The 25,271-nt window shown below is 37.1% G+C and overlaps 1 protein-coding gene across 2 annotated transcripts in view; it reads right to left on the reverse strand.

Moving 5' to 3' along the window:
• The window catches only part of vegfc (vascular endothelial growth factor c), a 38,365-nt gene extending 20,879 nt beyond the window's left edge, over window positions 1–17,486 (reverse strand). Inside the window, exons 1-4 of one of the 2 annotated variants that reach the window (XM_084401580.1) lie at window positions 17,105–17,486; window positions 6,064–6,274; window positions 5,639–5,829; window positions 611–750 (exon numbers count right to left, since the gene is read on the reverse strand). In XM_084401580.1, the coding sequence (XP_084257706.1) occupies window positions 611–750; window positions 5,639–5,829; window positions 6,064–6,274; window positions 17,105–17,215 (653 nt within the window). In that variant the 5' untranslated portion in view covers window positions 17,216–17,486. The remainder of the gene's footprint in view (window positions 1–610; window positions 751–5,638; window positions 5,830–6,063; window positions 6,275–17,104) is intronic. The other variant, XM_084401581.1, reaches the window with a different exon arrangement.
• Between the last annotated feature and the right edge of the window lie 7,785 nt (window positions 17,487–25,271).

Below are 25,271 nucleotides of genomic sequence, written 5' to 3' on the forward strand. Positions count from 1 at the left end.
CTACATGTAACAAGGACACTTTAAAAAAAAGTGTTATCCAACTTGTCTAGTCTCTTATGTGGTGTGCAGCATTGCTACCTAGAGGGCTCCAAATGGATCACTTGTGAGGTTCCAGGATGTTTAGGAGCTGCCTATTTAGGTGCTTGACTGCCTAGATATTGGAACGTAGCTAAAATGTGCCCAACCTTCAAAAGGAAACCAACAGTTTTATATTGATATTCAAAATGTCACTCTTATATCATTATACATAATCAGTGATACTGACTACACATGGATGAGAAAATAAACTGAATCCCTGTTCTAACTTAACTCCTTGCGCTACTTCTGAAAAAGTGTACAAATGGATTTGGAACCATGGTTTTCACATTCACAGACAGCCTCAAGCTGATGTGGCGTGATGCAACGTGACAACAGTTGAGCCCTGTGTAGACCAGTGTTAGTCTAACACTGACATTCTAGTCTAACCTCTCAAACATTCAAAAGAACAAATAAATGAGAGAATACTGTAAACTTAAATATTTAACATGTTAAAACCCTTGACGTAAAACATTTGGGTTTACACACCTCAAAAATAGTGCTTTGGGAGATGTAAAGGAGTGTGAACACTTACTCTGCTAGGGCCCTTCGTATGATTGAGTGCCGCTGTCGGTACACATCCAGTTTTGACAAACAGCTGCAGGAAGTGTGGTTGGCGAAGCTTATGGTGACTGGCTTGGTCCCTTGCTTGATAGGAACTGTGATTTCAAACAACTGCAGAGTGAAAATAGAAGAAAGGTCACATTTTCAATAAAATACTACAGACTAACACAGACTAACTGACGTAAGATGTGAGACCGCATGAAAGGTTACTTGTACTTTTAGGAGTTTGCTAGATGTCAAAATGAATTGTGGGCAGTCCATTATATCTAAATCAAGATTAATGAATGGATTTATGTCTAAAGGAGTTGTGCAACTGTGATTGCACAGTCTTTCTGTGAAATCAGTGTACAGACACAACCACAACTATAGTCTGATCAAACAAACTGGTAAGGGGAAATGGGTAATGGGGAACTCGTGCAAGATAATTTGCAAGGCAGGCAAATAATGTTAGACCAATAAATCAAAACTTCCTCCAGCTATGGGGAAACATTCCAAGGAATTTATGTTGAATGTGCAATCATAAGTGCTAGTAACGGTAATGTGCTGCTAAAATGGCCAAGTACATTTAGTTTTAGTTTTATGTCATATATATATCATAAATGACATTGAGTCGCATTGTTGATTTTTTTTTATGAGAATGATTGAGAACATTAGGAAAGTAGGTGTGCTTTAAAAAATCTAATTTGCCTAAAAGCATCATTGGATCTGACTAATCTACATGATTCAATTAATTCCTTAATAGGACAGTTCATCCAGAAATGAAAATTCTGTCCTTATTTACTCACCCTTATGTTGCTCCAAATGCATATTACTTTCTTTCCTCTGTGGAACATAAAAGGAGAATTTCTGAAGAATGGGCTTCTTTTTTCTTTTCTTTTTTTTGCTTTGAAGCACCATATGACTTGTGTGCTAGTACAATAGCATCAATGAACTTCAAAACAATCGAAATTCATTGATAAACTGTCCTTCATTGAGCTGTGAGTGGTAACTCACCACCTTTAGGATACTTTTATGGTGATTGCTTTGTCTTTTTTTTAAGTTTGAAAACTTCAGTAAAGATAATTGTAATTGCATGGAAAAGAACATGGAAAGAAAGTCATACAGGCCTGGAACGACATGAGGCTTAGATGCCATAAATTTCATTTTTGGTCTGTATTGTTTTGTCTACACATCAAACTCTTATTTCTACTCTTCCACTAAGTTCAGTGTCTTTGACATGAATAGTTGGTGCTACAGAAACCTTCAGCAACCAAGGCAACACATTCTTTCAGCAAGATAAACAAGCAAACAAACAAGCTTCCAAACATTCTGGAATGTTAAACCTCCAATTTCAGCTCCTGTTGGATCAGGAGCTCTCAAGGTACACATAAATGAATTATGTCTGATGAGGAAGAGAATTATGGGATATTCCAGTCTCCTCTGGTTGGCTCACTTCACTCGGCAGATATTCTTTTCTGCCTCTCCTTGGACTCATCTTCTTCTATGCCTCTTAGCTACACAGAAGCATCATATAGCCACTTTCTAATTGCATAGCTACAGCACATCTAAAGATAACTTCTTTAGCATTCAAAATCTATGAAAATGTATTGTATCGGACTGGCATCAATCCAGAATGCACAGGCAATACAAAGGCACAATGTAATTATAAGAAAACAATTGTTAACACCTAGGGCCCTATTTTAACGATCTAAGCGCATGGTCTAAAGCGCAGGGCGCAAGTTCACTTAGGGCGTGTCCGAATCCACTTTTGCTAGTTTAACGATGGGAAAAATGGTCTAAAGGGGTTGTCCCTATTCTCTTAATGAGTAATGGGTGTGTTTTGGGATTTACGTACGTTAAACCAATCAGAGTCTCATCTCCCATTCCCTTTAAATGCCAGTTGCGCTTGTGCCATGGCAGATTCGCTCTTTACATGGCGGAATTTGATAGTGGAAAGACCGAATGCGTCTCCAGAGCGCAAACGGAAAGTGCACAAGCAGACCATCAACGGGACAAGCCGGATTCCACCATATCACCATTGACTTTAGACCAGGTTTCAGTTGGTCAATGGCGCAGTCTATTTCTGTTGCCTCAAAATAGCAACGCACCAACAATGCGAAAGAACACACCTCGTTTTCAGACCAGCACGCCCAGGGGCGCACAAATGGGTGCAAATGCATTTGCTATTTAAACAACGTGGCGCAGGACGTGAAAATGATAACTGCGTCGCGCCGGGTGTAAGATAGAGCCCCTAATGTTAAATCAAATACAATGGAAACACTAACAACCCAGCTCTACTCAGCATACAGAAGATTGATCTGGTTAAATGGAATAGGGTCGAAAGCTTGTGAAATACTCTCTTTCTTTGATGTTTGCAGAACTCCATTATTTAGTTGTTAACTGCTTTTACCAGGATAAGTGATCCCAAAAGCTTCACTTGATCACTCTGTAAATCTGTCATCCCACCAGTCTTGATGATAAAATGACTTTACTGCAGGATTAACAGTCTACTAGTCATGGGTATTACATATGTGCAGGTGAGACAAGGGTTTGATAAAACCAGAAGTCCATTTAATATGTTTTTTTTAGATGACAAGCTAACAGATTCCCTTGTTACAGTTATAGTACATCACAGATATATACTTGATATTTCACTCTTGACGTCTTGTTGTCATTACATTATATTGTGCCCAATGTCAATATTGTATCAATACTAATACCATTAATTCAAATCACAACCATGTTCATCTGATGCATATTTTACTCTTGGCCCAGTCATTTTGTCAATGAAACCTGGAGCTTGTAATTTCATAATCCGAATATTACTCAAATATATTGAAACATCTTCAGATTGCATCTGTTGTTCAGGCTTTGTGCCCAGAATGGGAGTGGTACCTCTCTGCTGCAGTAGCGTGGACATGGAGACCTTGACCTGCTCAGATGCTCAACTGGTGGGAGGGCGTCATGGTTTAAATCACAAGAGGAGAATCCATTGCCTGCTAAGGTCAGCCCACCCAAAATAAGTGGGCAATTAAAGGAGGCCTTCTTGCAAATAATTCACAGCCATGACCTCCCAACCAAACCCCTGCCTTGTCCACAACTCTCTAAATCAAAGCTGAACAGATCAGTTCTTTCTGCACAGGGAAGTAGGCTTTAAAACAAAAGCAGACACTTTTATTCAAAGCAGTAATTTTATTCAGTAAGATTATTCAAGTTTACAATTAAATTATATATTGTGTATATTATATATATTTGTGAGAAATGGATTTATATATAAGGTGTTAGTTAAGGGTATGCAACGAAACAGTTGCCTACATATGTATCTGTATTTGATACAATGAAAAAATATTCTGCATCTGTATTCAGATTTAAACAAATTTAAAAGACAATCCCGTTTTTTAGAAATAACTGCATTTCATTTATAGTATATTTATAGTTCACATAAAATAACTGTATATCTCTTAATACTTGTGTTTTTGGATAGTCAGTAAAATAAATATTTATCATTCAATAGATTTTTTTTTTTTTTTTTTTACATTTTGAAGGCATTTCTCCTGCATTCCCCAATGTTAGTATTAAAGGGGTACTTCCGCGCTGGCAAAATGGACTTTCAGTGAAACTTGGCTGCCTATGCAGATGAAAAGCAATTTTGAAATCAGTGCTACCTGACTAGAGAAAACAGAGGAAAATTTACTCGTACAGGTAAGAAAGCTGCTGCCATAATGTTACATTTTACCATAAAGCTGTTTAAAGAGTAGACAAAGTACAATATTTTTTATGTTTTGTTATAAACCTACCCTTACAATAACTGTTCTGTTAATAACCCTCTGTCGATCCGACTGTCAATGGGAAGGGGTACAAAAATGTGGAAGTATAATCTGTAGTTTTCACAAAAGTCCTGAAGCTATCAAAAGTCCACCGAATGACACAAAAAGCTTGACAAAAAAACTTGCATTTCAAATCAGTTGCACTACAAAGCCCATGAGTCAAGGCGTAACGTAAAAGGAAATCAAACTGGTTGGGCTTCCTCTTTGTGGTACCATGTGCTAAGGAGAAGCTGTGTGGCGTTTTTCAAGGCTGTGTAATAGCAGATGAAAAGACCAGTTGATTAATGAGCAGCATAGAAATGAAATGTGAAGGTAAGGGTTGTGATTTATTATGGCTAAAGTGAGTTGTTTAGTTTTAACATTTGTATTTGATTTTTGTTGTAGTGTCCTTCCGGGAAATGGGTTGAATGTTTCCTCAGAGAATTAAACAGATACATGTACGAATACAGGTACTGATCTCAATGGAATTGATTTGGGAAATTTGGTTTTAAGCTTTTTATATATATTTTTTTTTTACATTTTATGTTGAATGTTCAAAAAATAAATAAATAATTATAGGGCAATCATGAATTGTATTTTCTTTGTTCTTTCCACATGATGCATGATTGCCGTTTACTTTTTATTGAAAACATTGGTGGGTTAAAGGGGTGTCTGAAGAGATGACTAAGGTTGAATTGGGTCTTGCACGGTGAAGTGGCAAAGTGTTTTAATGTGTGAGATTGCTTTGTTGCTTTTGTGGTTCCCATTTCCTTATAGATGGGTTACTCTGTTAAGGTGGGGGGAATAATTTATGGTGGTTTGATTTGATTATACTTTTGCTTTGGAGTTTGGAGTGAAATTGTTTTTGTTTGATCTGTGATTGAATGTGCACTTATTGGCATGTAAATCACCATTGGATAGGATTGGGAACCCTGTTCAACTGTTAAAATATATATATTTATTTATTTTTATCTGTTTTGTTTCTTTTCAATTTCTTAATACCCAATGTGCTACTGTTGAATGTTGTATAATAAACTTTGTTATATTTGCAAGAAACACACTGTGGTTGTTGCCCTTTTCTCAGTTCTTCTCTCTTGCGAGATGTTGGGGTTACACTAACATCAGCAAAGAAGATACACTTTAAGGTCAGTACTGCTCATCATTGGTTCCAAACAGATTTGTGGACACAAACACATGCTGAAACAGTCACTCACCGTCTTGCTGATGTATGAAGTGCTGATGTTCACGCACTGATGCTCCTCACTGTTACAGCAGCCCCCACATCTGTAGACAGACACGCAGGGTGGTTTATAGAAGGTGTTTGTAGCTGCCCCAAACTCTTTCCCCACATCTAAACAAACTTGGCGTGGCATGCACAGGGTCTTTCTCCACTCTGTCTCAATACCTGGAGGAAGCGCAGCGAGACAGGAAGAAGAGGCACATTAAAAAAAGGCCAGCAGTGAAATACATGGATTTGTATGCACTGCAATTATTGCAGATCAGGATCTGACACATTCTTGGCATCCTAAAGAAACTTTTTGTCAGGACTGTCAAAAAGCATAAATTCTTGGATGTAAGACAATAATGACAAAAAACACTGCCAGCACAATCTGTGCCGGTCTTAAATTAAGTCACTCACTTTTAATAATTTCAAGATTGATGAAAGCAGCCGCAAAGGTGGCCTCCTCCGACCTTGTTTCTGTGGAGCTGTATTCTCTGTGAGGTAAGCGCGATCCCGCCTTGGAACGACACTTCAGCATGCTCCAGTAGCTGGGGTAAACTATCCTCATAAGTTCATCCACGCTACCCGCTGAACGTAACTGCTCCACCTGGTCTGGCTCTGAATGCTCCTGGTAAGACACAGAGAAACAGAATAAAACTGGGGAAAAGCAGCCTGTCAGCTTCTCCTACAAAGAATTCCTCACAATTCTTCTGTCACAATCAACTTTTTCTTAGGGAAGGACACAATTTTTGAGACTTGTTGGAAATACCAAATACCTGCATGTTGGTGACCAAACAGTTTTGGTTCTGACTGACTTCCATTATATGAACAAAAATTACACAATGTAAGTCAATGGAAACATAAACTGTTTGGTAACTAGACATTTTTGGTTCCCATTGACTTCCAATGTAATTTTGGTTCAAAAACTGCCCAAAAACCACAGATTTTTGTCATTTTTGTTTACCAACATTCTTCAAAATATATTTTACATTCTGCAGAAGAAAGAAAGTTACACAGGTTTAGAACAATATAAGGATGAGTAAATGATGGCAGAATCTTCATTTTGAGGGTTTGATCAACGTGCTGGAAAGAACTACTGCAACAGTTAAGCATGCCATATTGTATAAATCCCAAAGCGACTAAGAGAAATATCAATTGTTTTAATGTTATTTTTATTGAATGTTTCAATCTCTCATTGATTTAGAAAAGATGGTTTGTGACTCTACTCACTGAATCAATATTTAAAGATCTAATCAGGGATAATAAACACAAGTGATTAACTTTTCCATTGTTTTATCATATTCTTATCACTAGACAGTTATAATGGCCAACTGTACGCCGGTAACATTTTGTTGTATTTAATCATGCTGACACTACAAATCACTATTTACTCATCAGATGGGTTTTTAAAATGAATGTACCACAATAAACCAACAGATATAAATAAAGCTTTCCCATGTCAAAATGTGTGAATGTGAAGAGTGAAACTGAGACATGCAAATCATGCTTTAATGGATGGAATGGTCAGAATTCAATGGTCTCGACTCAGCCAATTGAAAGTATTGCTTACTCAGTAAGCTGATGGATGGGATCCAGGGTTGCCTGTGAAGACGGAGCCATGTCTGTCAGCAGCAAGAGACACCCTAGCACACGCAATCAAACCCCCAAAGTCTTGACCTCTCCGCAATCCGCAGCGGAATGAAAGTTTGCAAGAAGTGTGAAAACACCAACGGCGTCTGAAACAGCCTGAAGTCCCTGATGGAAAATGATACTGCTGTCTGGGACATTCCAGGAAACATGCCCAGTTCACCCACATAGCTGATCATGGCTGTCGATAAAAAAAACACCCTCCCCCTCTTGTAGAGGTGTTAAATTTTTTTAGAAAAAAAAACAACAACTAGAAATTGAGCCTCAACAGAATTCCCCTTTCCAGAAGGCCAGTCTTTGGTATTGGTTCCAGCCACTCTGTATCACATTTGACTGGTGAGTGGTGAATAAACATACTTTTTTTTTTTTTAAATCGAAATCTCATTAGGCAAATCACCAAGTTTACAGCAGACAATTTATCAAATCAAATGGTAGGAAATGAGCTTTCTCTTACTCTTGCATTTTGCTGTAAAACTTATTATTAACATAAAATACTTTTTTGGGGGCCGGATAAGTACAAGCAATGCTTTTCCAAGCCTCCCTACCTAACTCACTTTCAAAGGAGATCCTCAGAACAAACAGGAGCTTTACAGTTTGACAATTTTTTGAAAGTATAAACTTGAAGGCCATTTTTCATGATACAGGACACTTCGCTGTGCCAGAATATATACAAATGTAACCATTTACATGAAATATGACTTTAAGATTGCATAGTTTCAAATGTTATCATAAAACCTTTGACATAGTAGCTGAACACGATTCTAAACCCCCACATTGTTACCTGCAAACATTCAGTTGTACCACATACCAAGGAAAATAGCTCTAATCGTGGAAAGAGGAAAAATATAATCCTTGTAGGAAATGACCACTTCTGCATTGACTCCCTTCTGTTTATTCAGGAAACCCAAATACCACAAAAAGAGTATGAACAAGACTATTGTATGTGGCCTCTTCCATGCCTTTGTTTACAGTGATTCCTGAGATAACACACTGGTCTGTTTCCTACCAGAAACAATGGAGACTGAGAAAATGATGTGTGGAGCACAGAACACAGACACATTCACACGTGAGTCAGGCCCAAACTTCAGGTTTGGTAATTGTAAAAATGCTAATACAATGCCCTATTTTTATGTTTTAGTGGCAACTAAAAAAAGACACTGATGAGAGAACGATACAAATGGGAACCATGAAGTCTGAGAGCACTTGACCCAGAAATGCATTCATTGTTTTACTCTTGTGATCTAATTCATAATATTAGGGATAGCTTTATTCTAATATTACAAAAGAAAATACATTTTAATGCATAATAATAATAATAATAATAAGAATACATTTACTAAATTATATTTCATCCCCATTTACCTGTCAGACTCAGTATCAAATATCATATTAAATGCACATTTCATTTCATATAAAGATAAAATTCTAATTGCATACAACTAATTGCAGCTATTTTTATTATTAATCATGATTTCTTTGCTTTTACTGGGTGAGTCGGAGTGATAATGGAGATCAGGCCACTAATAGAGATCGGGCCAAGATCAGGATTTTCATTAAATAATACATTAAATTTCGGTTTGTTTTTCACCAAACCCTATCATATACCCGCATAACACTTGGAATATATGGCATGAGACCATTCTTTGATACTTTTCCATCTTTTCTTAAAAGCTTGATGCTGGTCGCTAATTCACTGCCATTATATGGACGAGTGCGAGTGGGACATTTTTTAAATGTACGGCATACTGCATTAGAACAACACCAGGGTGAGTAAATTATGACTTAATTTTCATTTTAGAGTGAACTATCCCTTTAAAGAAAAAAAGGTTTGAAATTTTTAAATGAAAGAAAATAAATAGTACATCTGATTAATCAAGTTGAAGGGAGAATGGCGTCAATACGAGATTGCATTTGGCCCTGAAAAGCAGTGATTCATGGGATGTAATGAAATGATGACCTGATGATAGATGCATACAACATCAGTGGCCAGCCATGAGCCACATTGTATTATTGACCATTAAAAAAAAAAACTTCACCTTCACCAAGCTAGAAAGTATGTCTCATTGAATTAACCACAATAGAAAGCAGCTGGGTTTAACACTTAGGACAGGATGCCATCTCCACTTTAACAAAATCATTGGATGCCATACACGCACAGGATCCCAATAATGACAATGACACCATCATGACTGCCATTATTTTAAAGTTCAAATGTGAGTCAACAGTTTGATGGCAATTATAAAATGTGCATCATTAGACAGAATGCTCATTTCAGACACCCTGAAGCAACACGTATTCTCTTGATGGCGTAGTGTTTCCTGAAGCAAACCACAAAACTGACACAATGACACAAACAACTAGATCCTTTTTTGGCAATGAGGTTAGAGTTTATCCTCTAAGCTGATACCAGCATCCGGAGCTATTTTGGATTAGGTTTCTGGAAGGCACCCTCACTGAATGAATTCCTTTTGTCTGAGTCAAAAAGCTTCATATTTAGGCACGGTTTATACAGTTCCATTTCCATTACAGTCAACCCATACTCCTACATTAAAGCTTAATCAAAAAGTCAGCCATACCAACTTCATGATTTTAGTTCACATTTTCATATAGTCCTTAGGTACAGATAACTAGCTTGTTGAAGATTATTTAATCAAGAATTGATTGATGTATTTGCGAAAGTTGCAAACGAAAGTTGCAAAAGTTGCAAATACAGTGTTTCAGCAGCAAAATTGACAATTTCATAAAATTAAATAAAATTAGCTATTTTAATGCTACAAAGGCCTCTCAAGCAGTCAATTGTGGTTTATTACCTATAATGGGCAGTTATGCAATTGTGAAGAGAGGACCAGACAGTACAAGAGATTATAATCATAACAGTGCTCAACCAGATTGCTTCTGCACACATACAATAGGTTATATTTTCAAGTAAATAAAAGGCAAAGTCAAAGCCATTATTATACTAATTTCTACTTTCAACACAATGGAAAAAACCAAATGCTGTCACTAGGGAGTATTACAGACATCAATACAGAGCATAACACATGCTCACTGAACTCAGGTGAAACATGGCCCCCATCATGGACATTATAGCAGTGGTGCATATGCACAAGAACACATCTGTTCGCATCTGTTCCATCCAGACATACCTTTCATCCTCAATATTGGACTCCAGAGAGCAGGCTTGTGAATGGTGCTGTACTCACTGAACGAGAATGATGTCGTTGAAGTCTGCTGGGGGCATGTCTGGGTCTACGTTTGCCAACACTCAGGAGGAGAGTAAGAGGATCTGAAATATCATTAACCCCCTAATGATCTCCCAGAAACCCTAGAACTAACTGCAAGCTTTGAGCCTTTGACCTAGGGGAGAACCAATTCCTTGGAGAATACGTCTGGCCACAAGTCTGAAGAGTAACTGAGACCCTCTTCAACATCCAAGCATCCCACATTTCAGACAAACAATCCTAATGTCACGTTTTCCTAAAGCAATTGAGATGCTCCCCAAGGTAGGAGGACTGCACTATGAAGCTCATGATTTCTATATTACGGCCTCTCATATGAATCTAAACCAACCGCTGGATTCAGTACACACGTTAATGCACATTTGCATGCGCTCTTGAGACCAGACCATCCGCATGGAAATAATTTTTCCAGTCTTTAGCCTAGTATCTGTTGGATCCATTAATATGACTAAGCAGCACTGGATGCAACATAGAGCACGTAACAACAGAGAGCACGGTCTATGTCTGAATCAATCTCAGCCAAAATGGAAAGTTGTAAATCATGCATAATAAGAGCAGGAATGTGCCATTTTGATTTTATGTTGACTTAAAGAAATAATCTAGAGATTTGTCTGAGTCCCATAATAACCTCTCTTCGTTTTTTTAGAAAGACGGAAAGATCCGTTTCACGTGTAGAGGCGGGTGTGTGTCAGGATGCAATTACTGTGCACTTCTGACGCGTACTTGGTTAAGGTTTCTGTGGTGCAATAAAGCTATTAGCCTGGAGGGTTGCCCACTACTCAATAAGACCATAGGGATATTAGGCCTAATGTTCTGTAACCCAATTCTTGAGCTCTCCAAAACATAATGCTCTGCATGAAATCCCAATGAAACTCCCTGTAGACACATTTTTAAAAAGCTACACAGATACAGTGGGGGCAGGAGGGGTTCTTGTTTTGGCATACTTATAAGCATTATGAAGCATATATCCTGGCAGGACAGAAACTGTCAAGAGTAACATTAGTAAGGTTTAAGCAGCATCCACTCAGCGAGTATTCATAGGTCTTGGCATGTGGATTACACAAGTCTTAAAAAAGCTTTAAAAGATTAGTTTGTCTAAAAATGAAAACTCTATCACCATTTACTTACCCTTAAGTTGTTCCAAACCTGTATGACTTTATTTTCTGTGTTAAACACATAAGCGGTTAATTAGCCTCAAATTCCAAGCTGCCCTTTTTCTTGCTACACTGTTTCTGCTCCTAAACTGCTTTCATTGAATGGAAAAGAGCAGCTTCAGCATTTAGGTAAAATTTCTTCTTTTGTGAAAAACAAAATAAATAAAACAATTTTGGAATTACATGAGGCTGAATAAATGATGGCAGAATTACATTTTCCCTATTCTTTTTGTAAATACAATGCATTAATATTCAAATATAAAGACCTTTATGCACCAGAGAAGACAACCTACAGACATTAACCTATCAATACTAAGTGTGACACACAAAACAATGCAAAATAATAAGGACTCCACACATTTGCTTCATGTATTATAATAAAACTACATGAATCATCTGTGGACTTGAGGACTCTCTTGACTCTATTTCCAGAATTGATAACACTTGTCCACTCATTAAGTTGATTCATTGGACTTTTTAGTGCTGGTTTCTAGGGCTGTGTCCGAAATCGCCCTCCATACCCTTAAATACTAGGGCACTATTTGAGGGGATAGCCATTTGTAGTGGTGTCCGAAACCATAGTGGACGTTATCGCGTGCACTCATTCAATCCCACAATGCACCGCAATTACATGTTCAATGATGTATGCTCAACGGCTAGAGAATTCCCATAATTCACTGTGAGAGTTGTGCACCGAATTAATTCCTACATCTGACCAGATGTCACCCACATCTGAATCATCCATCCACTTTCCAAACCGCTGGTCCAATGTGGCTACAGCGTAATATCATACAGGTACAAATTCCTTTTTAAATGAATATTAAATTGTTTGATTAAGGTTTATACTTTCACGTTCAGTTTAGTTTTGTTCATGGACTTTCAGTGTGTTTTCATCTGTCACATGTTTCTTTGTTCAGTTTCCCCGCTACTCATCCGTCTCATTGGTTACCATCATTATTAGTTCACGTGTGTCAGCTGTGTTTAGTAATTATCCTCGTTGTGTTCACTTCTTAAGTTGTTCCTTCTCCTGCACTCCTTGTCTGGTCACTGTAATACCTACACTGCTGTGTTAATGTGAGTTTCACTGCTCGTTACCTGATTCTTGAGTGTTATTATTAAAGTGTTGTTTGGATTTCATCTTCTGAGTCTTCAGCCTGTTCTTGGGTACACCACACCATTACATATACATTAGTTTCCATGACAGAATGCAATATAAATCTTTTCATCTTACTACTGGAGCTGCCAGTTTGCTAAGTTTCAAATAATGATTAAACGACAAGGAAAAACGATGCAAAAGCTGCAGCCCATTCCATTGTATATTTATAATATATAAATATATTACTAAACTAATGTAGGGAATAATAAATGAGGGTATAGTGGGGTGATTTTGGACACTGCCCAGGTCTCCAGAGCAACATTCCTCTAAGATAAAATAAGCAATTAAAAAAGCAGTTGATGTTACAGTACTGTACTTTTTTTTTTTTTAAGATGATAATTCTGGCCTCAGCCTACATGTGCACGACCTGTTCCTTTCGCTGTCTCACTCTGACTAAATGAACGGGTCACTACACAAACCAGTTTTATCCATTAGAGCAGTGATTCAAGGTTTAGAAAGATTTCCATTTCCTTTGTAAGTCTCTAAGTCTTTGCTACACTGCAAGTCATGACTTCTCATTAAGATCTGTACAAATGATTGCATATCCACTCGTGGTTGAAATTTGGTGGTATTTCAAAGAGGACTAATGACTTTATGTTTGTCAAATTTCACATCTAAATTTGATTTATAAATAAATATGCCATTTTGTCTAATAGGGAAAGTTTCTGCATGATTGCTCACTGAACAGCCAGACAAGCTCAGGCGTAAAGGGAAACGAATGGCAAGGTTTTCTGTTTTTAGCTCAAACGAATCACAGTAAAGGTGACCAATTTTACAACAATGTTAAATGATATTCTGTATAATGTGTAAAAAGAAACATTTCTGATTTATTGTCTATAGTGGAGTACTTAAGGCTTACTGATGGGGCTCTGTGGGTACATAAGACAAAAAAGTCCCTACTTCTAATTCCCTACTCATACTGCCTACTACCAAGGGTCTAGTCTCCATACTTTTCTTACTCCATACTACTCAATACTAACAGTTTACACTCCCAGAGTGGTCCACACACTGGCTATAATAAGGTTCCTAGAAGAAGGCAGGTAAAAAGTAAACAAAAAAAAGTTTACTCATTTTTAGTGATCTGGATTTTTCTGCTGTATAACACATTCCAGTGCTTCTCCTTGCAGAGGAAATTGCAAAAGCGGTCTCAGATCTGAAAAAAAAGTGCAAAAAACCCCAAAAAATCTCAGTCCCCCAGCTGCTTCAGGCACACTGCTGGGTCACAGTCAGGGCTGAATTCCTCTGCTGAGGGGGACTGAGATCCACAGCCAGTTTATAGAAGAAGGAGACAGCAACAGCTACTCAAATTGAAAATGCAATCACTAAAGATTAAAGAAAGAGATTTTTACAGATGTCCAAACCAAAAACCTAATTATTATTATTTGTTGCTCCTGTGTCTGCCCATGTGGGTGAGTGACTGAATGAAGAGAGACATTTTTGATTGGCTCTAAACCAAGATTATCGATAACGAAACCTATTACGAAAACCCGAAGTCAAAGACCACAATAAAAAAAGGGTTGGTTATAGACTACAAACTAAACTAATGACTTAAAATGTGAACTAAAAAATGAACTTTCATGAAAGACTTTCATATTTTCAGTCAACATCTCTCAAGTCTACTCAAACCAATTAGACAACAAGTAGCATAAAACAAGCAAAGTTCGCTGGTCAGATGTTCAGGCTTTTTTTTTTTTTTTTTTTGGAGCTGTTTAAGAGATGAAAAGTCTAATTAATATTGAAAAACATAATACAACTATACAATCAAGATAAAAAATATCAACAAGTACAACTAGACTGACGCTGAAAACCAATACAAACTATAATAACCCTTTTATATCAATGCAAAGTAGTTGCCACTGCAGCCTTAAAGAGAACCAAGAACTAACTACTAACATCACTAAACTAAACTTAACATCACCTCATATCATCTACTCCATTTTCCTCCATGAACATTTGAAACACTCTCCCCAAAAACACTTTAAAGGCTTTCAAACATGTCATTCCTTTACTACAGCATTGCACAATCATGAACATTGGTTCTTAGAAGTAACAGCTACTGAAACATCCCATTTGGAGAAGTTGTCTAATTCAAAGAATTACCTCCCCAAAGACGTGAAGTCTTCTTGCTTATGTCATCACAACATCTGACTCTCCCTCCCCCAACCCCCTCCTCTCTAAACAAAAAGCTCCTCTAAAGTTGTGAAAGTGTTGAAAGGTGGTTGTGCTAAATCTGAAGTTAAAGGATGAGCTGATCTGGCAGGTGGATTGGCTATTAGTGGTGAAGACAAGAGGCAGAAGTGAGTAATCTGTTCCACCTGTGCTAACTTTCCTGCCTGGGAAGTACACATGTACCACACACTCACACTGGAGAAGACATCCCTGGGGAATCCCTTGGTTATCAACAAAGAGCAGAAATAAACAAGAATGGTTTAAAAGAGGGGGAAAAAAAGCTATTTTACTACTAGCTGAAGGTCCTTTATCATGGGTGGTTTATCCTCGGGCATTCATTACTAGCCATGAGACACACTCATAGGCTGAAATATAATGCTTACTTAAACCAGAGAGTCTCAAGAGACTTGCAACATAGCGGCTAATAATACAAAATAGACATTCCCAAAGCAGTCAACATCCCAGTTAAAATGATGGAGTTTTTGTAAAGCCACATGACAAAACCATTCGTCAGTCCCAATAAATGAGGTCAAGACTGCAGCTGAGCCTTTAAGACTACAAATCAGGGGGTCCCAGCATCTCATGTGTACTCACCAAGCACCCACATTTCCCAGGTGACCCCTTCAGAAAGATAGTCTTACTAGACAATAACTCTCTCTACATGTACAATCCGTATGATTTACAATTACAATCACAATTACTAATGATTTACAGGACAGCTTTGCCAAACATATGAGAGATGGCCATGACAGAAAAGTCCAAGGGAGAGTATATTAGTCGATCGCTGACTGATGCCCAATGAATTATTGAGTCAACCATCCCATACATTCATATAGCGTACAGCCACATGTGCAATTATGGAACAATTATTCAATTTCGTGGCATAAGTGCAAGACAAATATCTCCCAAGTGGACTGAAAATAAACCATTAGAAATTCAGCAGCTTTTTATGTTGTTGCTGTTGTACTTACGATTGGCTTTTGCTTCTCTCAGTGAATTCCAGCTAAATGAATCTTAATAACCATAGAATTTCACAGCGACCCAAAGGAGTTTAAGAGAGAGAGCAGTGAAAACAAAGCAAGTCTAATTTTAGGCACTCATGATTAGTGTACCGTACGGCCCATGTCGCACATTACCAATGGGAAGCATTTCAAGACCTTATCAAGATGTCCACATTGTTGCGCGTAGCATATGGTACCTATCATTTCTACACTGCACATAGTACAATTCTTCTGCTGCTGTATATGAAATGATAGAATGTTGTCTAAGTAGTCATGTATAATAGTGTAATTTAAAACATATTGTGGCTGGGTGTGTGAGCTAAGGAATTAACAGACATCTCTTGTTTTCAGACAGGTCACATTGGAGCTCCTGAGGTAAGAAGAGATAATCAAATTAATTGCACCCATTGAGTATATTTATCATCATATGCATGATCAAAGAAACACTTTCTCTCTTCTTTCTTTCTCAGTGGGGAGACAGAATAATGAGAGAGATAGAGAGACTACTTCTCAGGTTGCTGACCCAATGTCACCTGCTTCCACTTCTTATGGCAATATAACTGTGCTCTCAAATGATTTGCCTTATAAACCATAGATGTGTGAATGAAGTTATCTTAAAGTGACGTCCATATGATAAATAGGCTACATGAAAATGGTAAATATTCCAGAGGTATTGGGTGCGTTTAATAATTTGATGAATATATATTGTAATAAATAAAAACAAAAACACAAATAAATAAACAGAGAACAGTACAGTCAAAAGTTGTTTAAATGTCACATTACCCTAAATGGTAAAAAAAAAAAAAAAAGATTTAAATACATTTTTGGATTTTATATAAGTTCCATTCAAGTGTTTTTTGCAAGAAGACCCTAATAAATGAATCAGGATTCTAAACTAAAGCTAATCTGGGCTAAGTACAAGCATAGTCACCAGTGCCAGTGATGTTGGCTGTTGATTTGTTGCATCTCAGAGCTCCAAGCAGTACAACTAAGTTTGAAAATAACTTAATGCTGAGTTAAGGCAACAAATCATAACTACTAATAAATAATGCATCAAACATCAAACTTGAAAATGATCTTGCCAGTGCTTACCATGGCATCTCCTTGATCTTGGTCATAATCATAGTAGTCGTGACTTGACTCCAAAGCAAGGTTTGCATAAAACAATGCGAGACAGAAGACAGAAATTCCAAATAAGTGCATTTTAGAAAGAAAAAAAAATGTCTCTGAAGTCTGAGCAGAGTCTGTTGAAAGTTCCTCTTTTGCAGCTTTCAGCAGCAGGTTTCTAGAAAATTCTGTCCTTAAACTAAAATAATACCCATGTATACATCCAACATTTTAAGAAGACACTTCGACACTGGTCCATGGAATGCCCTTTGAGCTCGTCCCTTCAACAAGCGCCTGTGAACATCCACTCCGTGCGGAGAGAGATCAGTGTGGAAGTGCGCTCAGCACTCTATGGCATGTTTTATGCAATTTCACGCTGTTACTTTGACTCCTTCTCCTCCCCCTCTCCGTTTTCCCCCAGCCTGCCTCTTCTGTCGCTGCTAGACACATTCCGAAACATCAAGACAGGAATATGAGTCATGGCACGCGCGCTTTTCTCAGGTGTCGACTACAGCACGTCAAAGTCATTGTGAGCAATTCACGCACGAGCGAGCTGAATGAACCATGCAGTTGCCGTTTTTTTGTGTAAGGTGAAAGGGCAGTGGTTCGTTCCAACATGAAAACTGTTTTTACTTACCCATTCACCTCATATTTATTTTTAAAGAATATGCAGGTCTGGCTTTTTATAGGCCCACTATTACAATGAACATGGACGAGCTTAAAAAATTTACGCAAAAACAAGATAAAAGTAGGCTAGCCTATCATAAAAGTAGTTCATGTGACTGCTTACTATTATATTAAGACATAAACCTAAATTAAAATGTTTTAAAAGAGTATACAAGTTTAGTATACCACTTATTGACAATGAAAAATGTTTTTTCAGCATGCTAAATTTAAACTAAGTTTAAAAATGTTATAAAAAAACAATAAGAGTAGTAGACATTGTAAACCACACACTAAATAATACTGCAATAATAATAATAATAAAACACATGGTCAATTCTGGTTAATTGGGCCACCTTGATTGGGGCTGGGTGAATTGGGATGACTGTCAAAAAGTGGAACAATTTACCTGAATTCACCCTACTCATTCTTTGGGGAAGTTTCAATTCTCTTGGAGGGTTTTTCTCCATAGGGGGTCTTAGTCCTCAAGTTCACTGAGTGCTCTTCTAATGCTGTGGAATGCAAGTCCCACTTGAGTCATTGTGTTCCATTTACCGCTGTCAAATGGTTGCATTTAATTTTGTGATCTTCTCAAATACTACTTTAAGTAGCAGGCTAAACATGCACTGTCAAACGCATTCAGTGTTAACACTAAAGGTCTAGTTTGAATAGGCTCAGGGACTAAGGGTTTGTGAATGATAACCTAATTAGCCATGACACCATTGAATACTTCAATGTGAAAATACCTGACAATTCACATTTAAATAGCTGGCCAAATGCTTTCCAGGGCAATTGCGATAAAAGTTCTGCTTTTGTTTTCTATTAAATAAAAATTATAACGATAAATGATTGTACCAAATGACTGGTGACAATAAAAATATGGTGGTGGTTGTTGTTGTTAAAGCCAAACAATTCCAAATCCTAGTAGCCTATTTCCAAATCAATGCAAATTACTTGTGGAACTTGTTATCGCAAATTTGAAACAAACAAAAGGCTTGTCAGTCATAATTGGCAGTGGCCAGCAACTTTGCCAACTTATTTGACTTCTCTTTGCTTAGGAACTTTCTCATTCTGCTTCCCTGAATGCTTTGACTGGTCTAATTCTAAAAGGTCAAAGATCAGACTAGTTTCATAAGGATTATGAAGTTACTTTTGCTTTGACGTTACTAAACAGATTACTTCATGGGATAAGTCATAATGTCGTCAGCCAGGCGTCTGGTGCTGCTTTAAATGTTTAGCCACATAATAATCTTATTTAGAAGTCCTCAGTGGGACTTTTGACATACTTAGATTTAGTCTCAAAAAGAGTTTTAGAAGCTGACTATAAGTTCCATGCTTTTGTTCTACATTACCATTTACATCCTTTTCCATTTTTCCCTCATCTGGCCCACGCATACCAAGTAATCTGGAATCTGTGTCCTTATTTAAACTCTCTGCTTTGTGCTCCAGAACTCTTTTCAAAGCAGTTTTGCGTATGATTTATATAATGCCTTCATAATAATAAATTACTGATTTGTATCAATTAAAGCTGATCTGAGGGTTTTGTCTGATATTATTTGTTTTGTTTTTTCTGTAATTTTTTTATGCACATTAAATTGATTAATTTAAATAAAAAAGAAAGAAAGAAACATGAAATCACTTGACACTTGATGAACCAATATGCTTTAGTTACATCACAGCCATGAATAATGATGTGCTTAGTAGTTTGCAGGTGGAATTGAGGGAGGGACATTTCCATTATTGAGAGTATTCGATTGGACAAAAGTCTGTGTATGAGAAGTAAATTGTGAGAGTTTTGTCAATGATTAGAAGAATACTAGCATATGTTTGCTTCAAACTATAACATGGATGAAATAAAAGCTACATAACTTTGACTTAATTTTCATTGTCATTTGTAGCTGTAGTGGTTGTCTTGAGAAGCACAGTTTTGTATTACACCTGGTCCAAATACGGGTCCACTGACTTCATTGCCACCAACTATGAGCACTCAGTCTGTGGCCTGAAAAGGAAGGCACCACCATAGGAATTTATGGGGGTCCTCATGGCACAGTGACCCAGCACTGTATAACACTTTTGCTTGTCTGCTCATGTGTGCACAGCTTGTTCCCACACTGGGAATTTCTGCCGGAACTGGGAAACAATGGGTGTGGGAGTCCTGTGACTGGAGCTGCTGCTTTGGGAAGCGCTGGACCCTGTTAATGCTGGAATTTGCAGTGTCCCTTACGTTTCAAACAACGGTTGTGTTGGGTAGGGTAGATCGTTGAGGATAAGATGGTCACGGGGGGTAGGCCTAATCTTGCACTCTCCAGCATTCCTTGGCATCCTCATTGGTTTGTTTGTAATAAATTATATAGCATTTTGACATTGAAGGCCTATAGATAGGAAAATACAATATCACTGCATTTTGTGTTTAATGCATACAAAGAATAAAATGTTTGAAAAAACGAAATCTTCACATACGTATTTAAATAATGCAGAAAGACTATTTCTGAGCAGATATTTCAACGTCTAAAACGACCCATAGAATTAAAAACCAAATGGAGGGCCTGTGTTTCAGTAATTAAGAAGGGAAACGTGCTATGACTGAGATAAGGATTGGTCTTAAAGCGTCTTTGTTTCACAGTTGACAGCTGAGACAATTAATTAACCAACAAATAAGGAAAATGGTCATGCAAGAGCATGTTGTGTGTGGTCTTGTATGGGTGACAGTAGCCTTAAATAAGAAACAATTACCCACAGTAGAAACCATGTTAGTTCTCATATCAAAAATAATATTTATATTTTATGTTATGAATTAGTTAAATTGATTAAAAGTAACTATAAATAATTGTACATTGCTGTAAAAACGTTGTTTTCAATGTTGATAATAATATGAAATGTTTCTTAAGCACAAAATCAGAATATTAGAATGATTTCTGAAGAATCATGTAACACTGAAGACTGGAGTAATGATGCTGAAAATTTGTGGCCTTGCCATTACAGAAAATAAATCTATTTCAAGTTTCAAGTTGTAATAGTGTTTCACAATATTACTGTATATTGTACCTATATAGTTAGGTAGAACCAGCATGATACTTTGAATGTAAATAGGGAGGAAATACTGACAGAGTTCCAAAGTTTAGGTGGAATTTAAAACTGTAAAATTACATCAAACTTACTTAAGGTGATCAACATAGTAAATCGGCCAAGACACCTGTTACCCTAGCTTCCCTGTTGGGTATCTTGAGAGAGTAAGTCCTATCCTGCTTTCAACAACATACACTTAATGTAATTGTATGGCCAAAATATCCAGTTCTACACTGTAAAAAATTTGCTGTAGTTATGCAGCTACTTGCCAGTAACTTACTGTAGATTTAAATGTATGTTATTTACTGGCAACAGTTTGTTCAAAGTTAAATGAACATTAAACATTAACAAGTCTTTGTCTTTACAGAATAAAATTATAAAATAACAATCTAATGCAAAGCATTCTGGGAACCAGAAATCTTCATCAACCTTTTTCTGTTTTTTTCCTTCAGATTTTGGTTCCCAGAATGCTTTGCATGAGGCTGTTATTTTAGTTTTATTCTGTAAAGATAAAGACTTGTTAATGTTTAATGTTCATTTAATTTTGAACAAATTGTTGCCAGTAAATAACATAAATTTAAATCTACAGTAAGTTACTGGCAAGTAGCTGCCAGTAATACTGTAATTTCTACAGATTTTTCTAACAGTGTAGAATAAAAAGAAAATGTAGACGAAATCTTCTCATGGTCATGTTAGGAAATGTTTGATGACTGGATAGCACTTCATAAAAAGTGTGCAAACCACTGGTTAGACTGTCACGGGCGCTAGAGGCATTTGACCCTCTGCTCATTGACATATTTGCCAAGCAAATTACCCTCACTGAGAAGGTTTTCAAAGTAAGGGACCAGTGAAGTGACCTCTTAAAGGCGATCTTTTACACATGTAAAAACATTCCCACTCACACACATACTGACACACACACACACACACACACACACACTGGCATTTGAGAGATGCTAAAGAGTGAGAGAATGGGGAGGGCTAAAATAGAGAGAAAGAGACCTTCCACCTCTAGCCTGCTTGCATTCGTATGGAAATAAGTCTTCTCGAGAAGTTTACGTTAAACTCTGAATGAGGATTAACATGGCTCCCGCTTCACTAAACAAAGCAATTACTGAGCACACATCTCCGTCAGCCTGACCGGCTGTATAAATACTGCCTATCCTGCTACAAACAAATTGCAAAGTCACAAACAAATTGTATTTCTTGGTACAGACTGAGTAAATGAATTTAGCACTAAATGTACAAAACAGATTTCATCACATCCTTCATGACGACATGAGATGTGTATGGAATTTTCAGATAGAATTTGCTTTGAATATAGTATAAATCAAGGCCACAAGTGAGACCTCTGAGTCTGACTCCCACCTTTGTTTACTTCTTGTTATGAACGACAACGGGTGCAAGGAGATGTTTGACAAAGACTGATAGCATATCTCACAACTTCGAAAAACTTGAAAATGTAGTATCTCAGTTTTGCCTAAACGTTTATATACTAACATTCACACAGATCACATTGTGTGTGAAGGAATGACGCCTCAGGCTTTCACAAAAGATAATCTGTAATCTGTCTAACAGACAGATTTGTCCAAACTGGCCTTTTAAGCTTCACTGGTCATATACAGTGGGCCAGTTTTCTCAGTGTTAACGTATATTGAGATTTAGTCTGTTTTCTTAAGGATATAATCAAGCAGGCCTTACTAGTTCTGAACTGAACTAGCAGAAGACGGTTCCCATGGTTATTATTCATGACCTCATCTCTAAAAAGCTTTTTTACAGCTTGTACCATCATGCTTATTTCTTTTGTATATATTTTTATTTATTTCAAAAGTAATTATTAAGAGCTCAGTATAATAATTTGATCTCAGCCAACGTAAGAAGTATTTAGAGGACTGTGGATGAAATGTCTATTTGCATTAAGGATGACAGTCTCTGACAATTTCTGGGAATGTTCTCTTCTTTTAAACATGACTCAGAGGAAACAAGTTTGACAGGGCGTCAGAATGATAAGACTTTTGGGCAAAGAATTGTGGTGAGTGTGTAACTTAATGAAATATTAATATTCTTAGTCATTGTCAAGGACTCACATGATGACTTGCACAAGGTCAAATAGAGATTACACATTTCAGTGAAGACAAAAGAGTCTGTTTGACCTTTACAAAATTAGCATAGTTCTCTAATGTATTTCCCAACAAATGACACTCAAAGTAAACAATTGTCTGCAAAATTAGAAACGAAGTTAGAATAAGTCTAAGAAGATAACAGAAATCAATGATAGAGTGATTTCCCCCCCTTCACTTCATATAAAAGTTGTGTAACCACAGTGTAGAAATATGAGGGGAATATATTATGAAATCAAATGCAGTGCTGCCAAAGAAAACTATCTGAAGCAGCAAAAAAAGTGTACAAGACGGAAATGCCAGTAAGACTGATGGCAGACTAGATGATTTTGGCATCAATTTCCCTGAAGTGAAGTCTTATAGGACCTCGCTTCCTGGCATATTACCATGGGGTCATGATGTACATCAAAATGTACACTATCATATGGAAACTGGGTATAGAGCACCAGCCAGCCAAACAACATAACCAACTGTTACTCTTCAAAAGGCTGAGGTCAGATCACTTGTAAATTAGGAAAACGACCCTTCCAGATCTAGCTGACGAGAGTGTGAGAGAGAGAGAGAGAGAGAGAGAGAGAGAGAGAGAGAGAGAGAGAGAGAGAGAGAGAGAGAGAGAGAGAGAGAGAGAGAGAGAGAGAGCGAGAGAGAGGTATGTTTCCCATGAACATTTGCCAGGTTCTGTCGGACTAATCCGCAGGGAAAAAAACAAACCCAGTGTCTTTCAGGACTTTGGTTAAGTAATGAGGAATTCTTGCCTCAGTCTTTAATAGGAGAAAATGGCCTTTATTTCATGTCCTCAGGACTACACAGACTGATGTCTCAACCTGCTTAGTTATCCGAGAAGCAGGCTTTTCAGACATCGAAGAGCTTGTTTATTTCACATTAACTCAGATAAGTCTTTGTCAAATAACAAGCCTTAGATTGGCGCATGTAAGTAATAGCCAAATTCAGGCGTGTAAATCTGCATGTGAGCCACGCAAAGACTAAACAGTGAGCAACTAGATTCTTGAGGCCTAGTCAGCTTTAATTTGTCTTCTCTTTACTCATAGATCTGCTGTTAGTCTGCAATAAAGTCTCTTTCACAGGAGTGTCCTGGCCAAGAATGGACAGCAGTTACAATCTCAAACTTACAGATCAAAACAACAAATATACAATTAAAACACTTAAAAACAATTGCACATCATTGAGTCTTCTTCGAGTGACCGAATAATAGATTTAAAATGTTCCATAGGCACCAGAGTTTGTAATTTCAATTTAGTTTGGAGTAGATTCCATTCAAATGGAGCTGCATACATAAAAGCCCCTTTTCCCAGTTCAGTTCTTACAAATGGAACAGAAAGAGTAAAACAATTTGGGAATATTTCCCAACACTTTTCTTTTGAATTAGACAAGATACAAAGGCAACAACCCCAGAATAGTTTTATAAATAATTAGCCTAGGTATAGTGGATTTTCCTTCTATGGAGAGAGAGGGCCAGGCTACTCTGTTATACAATATACAATGATGAGTTACAATCTGATATACATCTTAAAGCTCTATGATAAATGGCATCCAAAGAGGAGATGAGAGTTTGGCAAAACTGCTTTTAGTTATAGTGCTCCAACTTCATGGAATGAGTTGCAAAACCAGCTAAAACTGGAGGTTTTTATTTCCCATATTGAATTCAAGTCTTGTCTAAATCAAATTTATCATCATGTTTGTGATTGTTTTAAATAGTGATTTTCTGTATATTTTAATACTTCTGTGCATCCCTGTCTTTTGTTGTTTGTTGTCTGTTAAAGTGTATCCTCTATGTGCTGCCTTCTTGGCCAGGGCTCACTTGTAAAAGAGATTGTAATCTCAATGTGATTTTCTTCCCTGGTAAAATAAAGGTTAAAAAAAATAATAAAAAAATTAAATAAAAATAATCAAGTACAGGCAAAAAAAGTAGCAGAAACTAACCTCTTTCTTACATTAAATGAAAAACAAAACTTGTTTCTAAAATAAAACCCAAGCTTTTTCTTTAGAGCCAAAAGATAATGTATCATCAATAATAATGGCAAGATATTTATACTCTTTTACTAACTCAATCACATTACCTCGTAAAGTCTGGGGAGGAATAAGCTTGAAAATAACATAATTTTGGTTTTGTCTACATTCAGAACAAGTTTTAGCGTATGAAGCCGTGACTGAATGACATCAAAAGCCACTTGAAGCTTAAGCAAGGCTTGCTGTTTAGAAGGTGCACCACAATACATACAGTATCATCTGCATAAAAGTGAAAATTAGCATCCTGAATATCATAATCAAGACTGTTTATGTAT

The sequence above is a fragment of the Rutilus rutilus genome (genome assembly GCF_951802725.1).
Source record: "Rutilus rutilus genome assembly, chromosome: 2".
NCBI lineage: Eukaryota > Metazoa > Chordata > Actinopteri > Cypriniformes > Leuciscidae > Rutilus > Rutilus rutilus.